This window comes from Jaculus jaculus, chromosome 4 (genome assembly GCF_020740685.1).
Source record: "Jaculus jaculus isolate mJacJac1 chromosome 4, mJacJac1.mat.Y.cur, whole genome shotgun sequence".
Taxonomy (NCBI): Eukaryota; Metazoa; Chordata; class Mammalia; order Rodentia; family Dipodidae; genus Jaculus; species Jaculus jaculus.
The window spans coordinates 118,278,008-118,290,369 of NC_059105.1; the positions used below are offsets into that span (position 1 = coordinate 118,278,008).

The window sequence follows — 12,362 nt, forward strand, 5'->3', positions numbered from 1 at the left end:
TTTCAAGGTAGGGTCTCGCTCGAGCTCAGGCTGACCTGGAATTCACTATGTAATCTTAGGATAGCCTCGAACTCATGACGATCCTCCTACCTCTGCCTCCCGAGTGCTGGGATTAAAGGCGTGCACCATCACACCAGGCTTTAAGAGTATTTTTATGCCTGCATGGAATCTGGTATGAGCTCTGAGAAGCTGAGCACTATATTCAGGGTATTACTGAATAATTAGATTTTTTGTTTGTTTTATTGAGGGAGGATTTCGCTGTAGCCCAGGCTGACCTTGAATTTACAGGGATTCTCATACCTCGACCTCCCTAGTACTGGGATTAAAGCCATGCACCACCATGCCAAGCTTATAATTAATTTTTTTTAACCCCCAAACATGGACCAAGAGTTATTTTTTTTTCTTGTAATTATATCCCATTCTATGTGCACTAGAGGAAAGATTGCTGGCATGTGAACATACTTTCCTTCAGATGAAATACCAACAATTCTCCTGAGATCAAATGGCCTTCCAACATCAAAGGGTGGGTTTGAGGTCTCAAAGGATAGTCGCCTTCGAAATGGTTCCCAAATTCCTTGTGCTTCCAAATAGGCTGTCCCAATGACCAAGAGAAACAGTGCGCTGCAGGGGTACAGGAGGTAGGGGATCAGGGTCTTGCATGAGTAAGAAACTTAATTACTAAACACAGATTTTCTATAAAGTACAATATGACATAAAACTACAGATGCCTGTGACCACCTTTAATGGAGAAATAGAAAACAGCAACAAATATTATGGGTAAATGGCATCTTACATAGAAGCTTTACATGAAGGAAATAGTAATTTGTATCAGAAAAAAACAGCTGCTAGATAGCCAAGAAGAACCTGAAATTTACCTCTCTGTGACAAGTCCTTTTCCCTTAAAGGGTATGTGAGATAACTACATAAATTAGAGGTAAGTATATTTAATTTTATAAAATTCATAAAGAAAAATACTCAAAGAAGATAATGGGCTGAGGCCTTAAGAAATACTTCTTAGCCATGGTGGCACAGGCCCACATTTCAGTACTTTGAAGGTGGAGGCAGAAGGATCAGGAGTTCAAATCTTACTTCAGCTACATATCAAGTTCAAGATGACCTTGAGATTTGGTCTCAAAAAGCAAAAACAAAGAAAAACAAACATGAACAAAACAAACATACCTAAAAACAAGCAAAAAATGCTTCTAATCAGTTCCCTGTTGCTTAGGCATATAAATTATGTAAATTAAATACAGTAATTTTACCTAGAAAATTGTACTTTCTTCTTTAAGAGATTACCCTGTACTTCATTTGTTGACTTCCACAGGCTTTAGACTCTGCTTACTGTATATACCACCCAGGATCCTTTCTGACTATTCCCATCAGAATATCAGCTTGACAAAGTCAGCTGTTTGATGTGCTGACATATCCTGTCATGAAGAGGAGCGACTGGTACACAGCAGAGGTCTCGGTAAGAAGTGTCCAGTGATGAATGAATACCAGACTTAAAGAAGACACAGTACCTCATTATTCCTGAGATGATGATATACAGAGCTAGTTCCCAGTTGGGTCTGGGTAGAGCTTCTGCACAGGTTGCTAACATATGGTAAGGAAGAGATGCATTCAATACAAACACAAATTCAGAGCCACTGGTTGTTATAAGCTTCAGTTCACGAATAACTCTAGAGGCTGTGAAATCAGGAGTAAACCTAAAATAGAATGGCAATAGTAAGGCTAATTTTAAAATAAGCCACAAGCAATTTATCAGGCTCATACACCTTTGAAATATAATACAGAATTTGAGTATGATACTTTTATTCAACTTCCTTATTTTAAGATGAAGAAAGTACAAATTGACACATGAGGTCAATAACAAGAACAATATTCTCTGGATAATGAGAAATAATTAGTTTCTCAAAAATTTTAATCCTAAATCAGTCCATGGTGGTACATACCTTTACTCTCAGTATTTGGAAGGATCACCATGAGTTTGAGGTCAGCCTAGGCTGGAGCAAGACCTTGCCTTGGAAAAAAACAACCAGCCAACCACACCCCTCATCAACCCTTGTCCCTTTTCTTTTATCTAGGCTTCATTTTTCTTAATTTTTAATTTTTTAAAATAAGATCTTTTTAAAAATAGCATTTTTCTCTCCCCCTCTCTCTGTCACTTTCAAATAAATAAATAAAAAATGAACAAAAAATATTAAAAAAAAAAAAAAGCAAAAAGGGCTGGAGAGATGGCTTAGCAGTTAAGCGCTTGCTTTTGAAGCCTAAGGACCCCAGTTCGAGGCTCGGTTCCCCAGGTCCCACATTAGCCAGATGCACAAGGGGGCGCACATGTCTGGAGTTCGTTTGCAGTGGCTGGAAGCCCTGGCGCGCCCATTCTCTCTCTATCTGTCTCTCCCTCTCTCTCTGTCACTTTCAAATAAATAAATAAAAAAATGAACAAAAAATATTAAAAAAAAATAAAAATAGCATTTTTTAATTCATTTCCAAGGGGTGGGGGAGAGAATGGGTGCACCAGGGCTGCCAGCTGCTGCAAACGAACCCTAGATGCATGTGCCACCTTGTGTATCTGGCTTACACTGGTTCTGGGGATGGAACCTGGGTCCTTTGGCTTTGCAGGTAGGCACCTTAACTACTAAGCCCTAATTTTTAAATATTTTATTTATTTATTTGCAAGGAGAGCGAGCGAGAAAGAATTTGTCCAGTTGGCTTTATGTGGATACTAGGGTACTGAACTTGGGTCATTAGGCTTTGCAGTCAAGTGCCTTAATTGCTGAGCCATCTCTCTAGCCCTAGGCTTCATTTTTAATGACTTAAAAAAAATCTACCCCTAGTGATTTTTCATCATCTTTTGCAGTGTTGTTATTAATTGTATGCACCTTGAGGAAATGTGTTATTTCCTTCTTTTGTGGCCAAACCTTATGCCTTGCAGGCAGTAATTAATATGCAAATATGTATTAAGTTAACATCTACAGATCATAAGACCATTATTTAATTAAAGGAATAGTTTGTCTTTATTATGTAAACTTAATAATATGGCAAGTTATCAATCATTAAAATATGCTGCAAATAAACCTGAGACAGGCACTGAAACTGTCTTCTATGTAAGGTATGAGATATCCTTATGCTACACATGAGAAAACTACACATGTAAGGAACAAGTCTCTACTCTGACCACAAATTCATACCAACATCTTAGGTTTGAAGTAACACAACTCTGAAATAAGTCTTGAAATTGGTTTCTAAGGTATCTGACCAAATTTGGGGATACACGATATTTTACAACTCTGAAAAGAAACATATACAGAAATAACTGAAGAATAAGTAAGAAAATTCAAATGAACACATTTGTGAAAACACATTTGCACAGTATTTAAATGACACTATAAGAATCAGTGAAAAGCTTGGGACTTATTATACTATACCTTTTAAGAAAATACTTACAATATGATTATGTCCCTAGAAGCATTGGCACTTAATGTAAACTCTTGACAATTAACCACTTTAAAGCCATATCCCTCACAGGAATATCCACTAATTTCAATGGTTTCTATGTGGATTTGAAGTTGTCCTGTATTCTCTACTTTGAATGTTCTTTTCAATGTGAAATTTGGTTCCCTTAGTTTCAAACCTAAAGGGGAAAAAAAACAGAAGTGAGGGTAAATCTCACTATTAAGTGATTCCAGTTCAAATTATATATATGTATGTGTGTGTGTATATATATATATATCACATCCCCTGTGAGCTTCTGTTTGCTGGACTTTATAAACAACTCTATACATCAGAGACTAGCCACTCCTCAGATTTTTTTTGGACACACTTCACTTTGATATGTCATTTTAATTATTTTTTTAAACTTATTCCAGGCTTTGATGTCATTTTATTTTTACTTTTGCTTGTATGCATGTATATGTGTATGGGTGCCTCATGTGCTGGCCTGTGGCAGGTATTGCTTGCTTGTGGAGGGTTACTATACTGTGGAGGCTGGAGTGGAGTCAGGTGAACTACTCCACTGCTCTTCTGCCTGGTCTGTTTTGAGCTGGTGCCCCCCTTTTACTAATTCTGAAGCTTGTGGTCTCCCAGGAGTCTTACGTCTCTGCTCCTATGTGGGACAAGGGTTATAGGCACATGTGGCCATGCCCAGCTGCTTTATATGGGATCTGGAGATTTGAACTCAGGCAGTCTTAGGAAGCGCACGTGACCATTGAGTCACCTCTCCAGCCCTGATGTCATTTCAGATGGCAAAAATTTTTATCATGCTTCACTTTTCTTACGCAAGAGTGTATCAGCCAAATGACACAGTGAATACTGATTCTTTTAAGATCCAAATCAAAACCCCTGAATGCAAGACATGAGACTTCTTTAGACATGTATCATGAAGACAGGTGTGCTCATATAGAAATGCAGTAGTTCTTTTTTTTTTCCGAGTTAGGGTCTCATTCTAGCTTCACTATGAAGTCTCTGGGTGGTCTCAAACTCACGGCGATCTTCCAACCTCTGCCTCCAGAGTGCTGGGATTAAAGGCGTGTGCCACCACGCCCAGCTTAGAAATGCAGTTCGTATTGTGAGTACTCACTGTCTATACAATCTTTCAACAATGCTTCCGTGATCTTAAAGCGGAGGGAGCTTCCTGGACCTGGAAGCTTGCCCGCCACTCTCAAGTTCTCAGTTGTTCCTTGTCCTTGGACCATCACAGCATCCATCACAGTCAGGTTATTTCTACAGAAGAACAAGAATTGCAGATTTTTTCTCATTAATTTTGCACAATTCTTTTGTTTATAAATTCTACTACCATTTTACAAGCCACCATAATGGACTGCTATGATGAATCTAAGAGTGAAATTTTAAAAATTCACAAAGGGCATGAGTTTTTAATTTTTATTTTTAAAATTTATTTATTTACAAACAGAGAGAAGTGAGAGAAAAGACAGAGAGAATAGGCATGCTAGGCTCTCCAGCCACTGCAAATAACTCCAGATGCATGTGCCACCTTGTGCATCTGGCTTTATGTTGGTATAGGGGAGACCCTGGTTGTTAGGCTTTGCATTTAAGCTCCTTAACTGCTGAGCCATCTCCCCAGCCCGAGTTTTTCATTGTTAAGGTTAATACATGGTACAGTAAAAAACGTATTATTTGTGTTGAGTGATATAAAGACTTTGTACTAAAAATCAACCCACACTTATATCACAGACCTACCTGACTATGATGAGTGAAGAAACAGTTCTGTTATGAATTGGAGTAAACTTTACTTTGACAGATTTCTTCTCTCCAGGTTTTAAAATTAGGTTTAAAATTAGATGTCGAGAGATGCCCTCTGTAAATCCTGTTGAACTCTGCACTGGATGAGCCTTGAATTGTGTGCAAACATATTGGAGTCATTAGCGTATTTTGGGGGAAAACGTTTTCTCCTTATCTCATCTAGAGCCCAGCACAGCTTCTCACATTGATTATATGACAATTTTATCCTTCATGGTTCAGACACTGGCAATCTAGAGCTGGGCAACCAGTGAGAAGACTTCATATTCTGCCTTAAGTTAGAAATAGGCTTCATTCCACAGGTTACCAAAGCCCTCATGTTTGCACATTGTACTTATTTTGATATACAAATATTTTAAATCTTTTTGTAAATTTTAAATGTAGCACAGATATGCGAAAGGACAGAAACATAAATGAATAGTCCAATGTGTTAACACAAAGCAAGACTAGAGTGACTAATAATTAGCACTGCCATGTCCTCCTGCTACTGCAGCCCAGTCACTGATATCGCACTCCTCTCTGGAGGAATCAACAAAAGGGTCACAGCTTATGTATTATTTGTAAAAACATTTCCCATTTATATCAGTCTTCAATGTTATTTTGAAAATTAGGCATATGATTATTGCTTTCTAAACACTTGTTTTACAGTTCAAGGTGCAGCTTAATTTAAATCTAAAATAAGACACTTTGATGACCAAATAAACTAAAATCATTTTTATTTATTTTAGACAAGGAGAAAATATGTATACAACATGCCAGCATGTATATGCAGTATTCTAGAAAATAAGTTACACTAAACACAGATTACTGTCAGCTTTTAGTATTGTCACAGTCATGAAAGTGTCAGTGGGGAACAAATACACAACTACCCTGATTTGATCAAAACATACTGTGTCTTTGTATCACATTACCATATTGAATCGCTTAAATATGCAAAAATACTATATGCCAATTGAAGATCATTCTTTAAAGTCAATTGTCTATTTCCTAGCAGAGCATGAAATTAAAACAATGAAAAGACTGTCATTATTCTAGGTATTCAAAACAGAATATAAATTTGTAAAAGCTATGTATTGAACAAATAACTTTTTAGAAATTAAAAAAAATATTTTTGTTTGGGCTGGAGGGATGGCTTAGCAGCTAAGGCATTTGCCTGCAAAGCCAAAGGACTCTGGTTTGATTCCCCAGGACCCATGTTTGCCAGATATACAAAGGGGCACATGCATCTGGAGTTCGTTTGCAGTGGCTAGAGATCCTGGTGGGCTCATTCTCTCTCTTTCTCTGTCAAATAAATAAATATTTTTAAAAATACTTTTATTTATTTATTTATTTGAGAGAGAGGCAAAGGAAGGAAGGGAGGGAGAGAGAATGAATAGGTGGACCAGGGCCTCTAGCCACCACAAACTCCAGATGCACGCGGCACCTTGTGCATCAGGCTTATGTGGGTACTGGGGAAACTGAACGTGGGTCTGAGGCTTCAAAGGCAAGCACCTTAACGGTTAAACCATCTCTCCAGCTTACTGAACAAATAACTTAAAAAATTGTGTGTGTGTGTGTGTGTGCGTATGTGTGTGTGTGTGTAAGGGTACACCAGGACCTCCTGTCACCAGATGCTTGTGCCTCTTTTTGTGTCAGGCTCACATGGATGGCTTGGGATGGCAGACTTTGCAAACAAGTACCTTTAACTGCTAAGCCATCTTCCTATCCCCTAAAAAAAATAAGAAGTAACATAGTACAGAATAAACTGCAAATCATCAAATTTTATTCTTTTCCTCTTAGAAGTAAAGTCTATCCTTGATTGATGTTTATTGTTACCAGGAATTCATTAAAAAAATGATTTTACTGGCGAGGATGCTGAAAAAGAGGAACCCTTCTACACTGTTGGTGGGAATGCAATCTGGTCCAACCATTGTGGAAATCAGTGTGGAGGTTCCTAAGACAGTTAAATATAGATCTACCCTATGACCCAGCTACAGCACTCCTAGGCATATATATATATATCCTAAGGACTTATCTCATTACCTTAGAGATACCTGCTGAACCATGTTTATTGCCATTCAATTCACAATAGCTGGGAAATGGAACCAGCCTAGATGTCTCTCAACTGATGAGTAGATAATGAAAATATGGCACATTTGTACAATGGAGTTCTACTCAGTGGTAAAGAAAAACGAAATAATGAAATTTGCAGGAAAATGGATGATCTGGAAAGGATTATACTAAGTGAGGTAACCCAGGCCCAGAAAGCCAAACATCACATGTTCTCTCTCATATGTGGATCCTAGCTACAGATCATTGGACTTCTATGTGAGTAGGAAGAAAACTCAGTAGCAAAGGTCAGTAAGCTAGAAAAGAGATATAAAAGGGAACAGAAAGGAAGGGAGGGGGTTACTTAATAGGATGGTATTGTATATACTTAAGTAGAAGAATAGATTAATGGGGGTGAAAAGGCCCAAGTGAGGTCAAGGGAAGAGTTTGAGTGAAGGAAAGGTCGAGGGAGGGCTACTCAAAATCTAACAGGATATAAATAAATCATATGGAAAGCTACTTTTTTGGACAATGAAACACTCAGGAGCCATAGATTTTTACTAGAAAATTTTCAGTGCCAGGGATGGGATATCTTCCGGTGAGTTGTTGGCCCCAGAGGTCCCTGATGTCCCAAAACATTATATACCATTGCCGAGGCCCTTGGTTTTTCACCAGGAATAGATGGTAAGACCCTATTACTGAAGACTGCAAGGCCACTGAGAAATCCTGCTGGAAATGAGCTGTTAACCTCCTCCATGTAGACCACCTGACAGAAAGCTGGAAGAAGCCACTCTGCATGCAGTTCAATGGGAGAAAGAGAAATCACCAGTGAAGATACTCAACAGTGGACACTGCAAGCCTTATATTTGGCTAGCCAGGCCAAATGACCCAATGGGTGCAATAGTGGCACGTCTGTCATGATGGAAACAAACTGCCCTCTAATTCGACTGGAGGCCAGCTCCATGGGAGGAAATACATCCCTGATACTGAAAACCTAAAACAGAGGTAGTCATGAGCCCTAGGGGTGTAATGTTTGCTGCTGTCTGGCTAAATGTATATACTATGCTCATCAAACTGCCCAGTAAGCACTTCTCTCAATGTTCATACCCATATATTAATGCTATTCTCACTTTTGTTAGAGAAGCTTCTCTTTTCAGATGGCAGTGACCTTGAGATGACTCCAAAGGCATCATGTTGCTGGGAAGAAGTGACAGAGGAGTGCTCAGTACTGCAATATCCCTATCACACCTTCCAAAGCTCAGGGTCCATTGTGGAAGAGGTGGCAAAGAGGATTTAAGAGCCAAAGGAAGGCTAGGACTCCTTACAACGTGCTCCCTCCAGACACAAAATGACCTGGATATCCATGACCTCACCGTGCCTGACACTACCTACACAAGACCATCATAAGAGGAGGAAAAGATGATGACATCAAAATAAAAGAGAGACTGATTGAGGGGGAGGGGATATGATGGAGAATGGAGTTTCCAAGGGGAAAGTGGGGAGAGGGAGAGCATTACCATGGAATATTGTTTACATTCATGGAAGTTGTTAATAAAAAATAATAAATAAATTTAACAAATAAAAATATATATTTAGGGTAAAAAAAGATTTTACTACATATGTGGATAATCACAAGTGTTTCACATGGCTCTACAAAAGGTTTTATAGTATTAAATCCTTTTACACATTGTTTTATGAATGAACAATGTGTGTTTAACACTTTGCTATTGTGACATTGGTAGTTCCATTGATGGACAGAATTTCCACTTGTTAATTCAATGTACTTTATTAATTATCCCATTCATTTAAAAACTATTAAACATACTCCCAGATTAAAAAAACACTGTTTTGACTTTTTTTGCATATGTATGTGTGTGGTGCATGCATATATGGGCCAGAGGTCAATGGCAGGATCAATCGCTCTCTACCTTTTTTTTTTTTTTTTTTTTGAGAGCCTGAAGCTCACCTATTAGGCTAGACAAGTGAGCCCGGGGATTCTCCTGTCTCCATACCCCAGTGATAGGATTACAGAAATAAGCCACTAAGCCTGGTGTCTATGTCAGTGCTGGGGGTCAGAACTTAGTGCTTGCGTGATAAGCACTTTACCAAAAGAGCCTTCTTTCCAGTCCCACACTATTCTAGTTTTTTAAGTTTAAATGTTCTAGGGGAAGTGTTAACAACCCTTGTTTATAAATGTTCATGACTCTGCTCTCTGGAAAGAGAGCTCTATATCATTTGCTGCTCCCCTTGGTATACATAGGGTACATCAGCTCAATCTATCAGTGTTAGGATGAACCTATAAACATAACACAGTAATGGACTTTATGAAGCACATAACTTTTCACTTGCTTCTGAGTTATTTTTTGTTCCCTTTTATATCAAGCATTACTCTCTATCAAAGTCTACTAGGACAATAGACTATTCTGATTATTCCAGAGTGTTGGTGAATAAGTTCCCTTTTAAATAAATCAATGTTGGCAATTTATGCATGCAATGATATTCCATTGTACATATTACAAATAAACACTAATTTAAACTCTGATGACTTTGGAAACACTTCAGGATAGTGTGATGTCCTAAGACACTATCAAAGGGCTCAGTAACTTTATATTGTTGGCTCTCAAAGCATAACCCAGGAACCTGCTTAAACAATAATAAACTAATTTTATTAAATTTTAACCTTGGAGCTCATGTCTCTTTAATATTCCTGTGTAATAAAAAGGGATATGTATAAAGCATTCCTCCAGTATGCTATTTATATATTTACCCTGAAAATTTCTTATTTAGAATTACTAAAGGTCACTCATTTTCCTATTTAGTTAAGTATACTCTGTTTTGCAAATATATTTATTTGTGTGACATAAAAACCAAAATAAAGCATGTAAGTATCAGCTCATTCACTTCTTAGGTTTATATTTTTCTTTATAAAAGCAGAGGAAGCAACATTCTAGCTATTGAGCTTTCTTGATAACTCCCAGTAATAATTTGTTACATTGACATTTGATAGATGATAAAAGCACAGCATAGAAAGATTCCAACAGAAAGACTAGAGACTAGAAGGCATGAGACTATCAAAATTCTAGCCATTACAACAGGAAGCTATGGCAAAGAACTCTAATATTTCAAGAACTATAAGACAATTGCTTCAATAAGGCTAGTGATTACTTCCTAAACAGCAATTACATGGTACAATGGTAAAGACAAGGAATCTGAAAGAACTAGACCTGAATTTGGCTCTGGGCAGAAGGGGAAGGAAGCCAGATGACCCCAGCTAGTTTGCAGGGGCTTCAACCTTCCAGTGCCGCCTTCTTGGCTAATACATATGAAGGCCTTTTGTATTAAGAAGGGGTTAGTGGATGCTTAGCCTGAATGACAAAAAACAGTCTGGTTCCTACACCAAATCAGTTTCTTTCTAAAATTTTTTTTTAATGTGAGAAAGCAAGAGAGAGCAAGTGAGCAAGACAGAAAGGAGAGAGAGAACTGGCATGCCAGGGCCTCCAGCCACCGTAATTGAACTCCAGACATGTGTACCTCCCCCTTGCGTGCATGTGCAACCTTGCATGCTTGCACCACTGTGAGTCTGACTTATGTGGGATCTGGAGAGTCGAACATGAGCCCTTAGGCTTTGCAGGCAAGCGCTTTAACCACTAAGCCATCTTTCCATTTTTAAAAAAGTATTTATCTAAAAAGGGTTGTGGGGTGGGGAAGAAGGACTCCTGCTGGTGCAAATGAGCTCCAGACATGTGCACCACTTTGTGAATCTGGCTTTATGTGGATACCCAGACTATTCGAGGTGATCTACTAAAATAAAAATCTGTGTAATGCTGTGCCCAAGTATGAATACAGCTGGTTCTGGGGCTTATTATTCTTTATGGAGTTTACAGTTTTATCATAAAGCATGCAGGAAGAAAACTTAAGTGATTCAGCTCAGTATTTTAAATGATTCAGTTCAATAAAAATAAATGATTTATTAGTATATACTTCATGTACATAGTTGCATATTATCTGGCAGCCATTACGACATACCTTTGTGGGTTTGCTGTCATGCTCACCTTGAGCTCAATCATACTTGCTCCTTCCAGTTTCCCCTGCCTCTAACAATTACTGGACTGCTACAGCTTCTTTGGTAACTTGTCCTTAAGCCAAATTCAAGGGCAGCTACTGGGTTTCTTTCACATTTACCCTGATCATATTAGAGAATAAATAGTATGAAATGTGACTACTTACATTGTTTCTGTAGACTTGGAATTCTAGTGTTCTCAAATCTATTTTTGCCACTTTACTCAAGTTAAACCTGAAATAAAAAATGTAATATGTACCTTCATAAATAGCATCAGAATTAAGGGGATTATGGAACATTGGTCAAGCTTATGCATATTTACAAATAATCTCTGGTATGTTTTGGAATCAATATAATCACACTGACAAGTCTTCAAAATGTTCAAGGTTATTAACTTATAATTAGTATCTTGTTCATATATGTATATATGTATGTGTGTGTGTATATATTTTTGCTTTTTTAATTTTTTTTGTTTTTTTCAAGGTAGAGTCTTGGTCTAGCTCAGGCTGACCTGGAGTTCACAGTAATCCTCCTACCTTGGCCTCTTGAATGTGCCACCATGCCTGGCTTGTTCACTTACTTTTAAAGATGAAAATATTGGAACAGTTCTGCCTATTTCCTCTTTGTAAAATGTATCATATGGATGTTCCACATTTACATTAAATGGAAAGCTTTTCCAGCTGCTCCATGCAGTATTAATCCCCCTCCTTAGAATCTTTTGTAGGCAAGTGTCTTAACCGCTGAGCCATCTCTTCAGTCCCTAGAGCCTACTGTCAACTTTAGTTACAGATCCAGACTTTCTAAGTTAGCATCTGGGGGATGGAAAGCAATGCTTACCTTGAGACTAATTTATCTACAAAGATTGAAGGGCTGGAATACAAAGCCAGAGGAATAAATTGAACATACACAGGAACATCCGCAGGATTTTCTAAGGTAATCTCTTCTTCCTTAATCAAAGCAATGATATATTAAAGAAAAGATTTCTATCGTTAAAAGTAGGGGTAACTACTTAATA

At 38.0% G+C, this 12,362-nt stretch overlaps 1 protein-coding gene across 1 annotated transcript in view; it reads right to left on the minus strand.

Annotated features, from left to right (window-relative positions):
• Positions 1-12,362, minus strand: part of Tmem131 (transmembrane protein 131) — a 197,345-nt gene that overhangs the window by 25,828 nt on the left and 159,155 nt on the right. Inside the window, exons 24-30 of the mRNA XM_004669801.2 lie at positions 12,185-12,294; positions 11,515-11,581; positions 5,200-5,351; positions 4,580-4,722; positions 3,448-3,634; positions 1,521-1,706; positions 463-621 (exon numbers count right to left, since the gene is read on the minus strand). Coding sequence (XP_004669858.2) covers positions 463-621; positions 1,521-1,706; positions 3,448-3,634; positions 4,580-4,722; positions 5,200-5,351; positions 11,515-11,581; positions 12,185-12,294 — 1,004 coding nt within the window. The remainder of the gene's footprint in view (positions 1-462; positions 622-1,520; positions 1,707-3,447; positions 3,635-4,579; positions 4,723-5,199; positions 5,352-11,514; positions 11,582-12,184; positions 12,295-12,362) is intronic.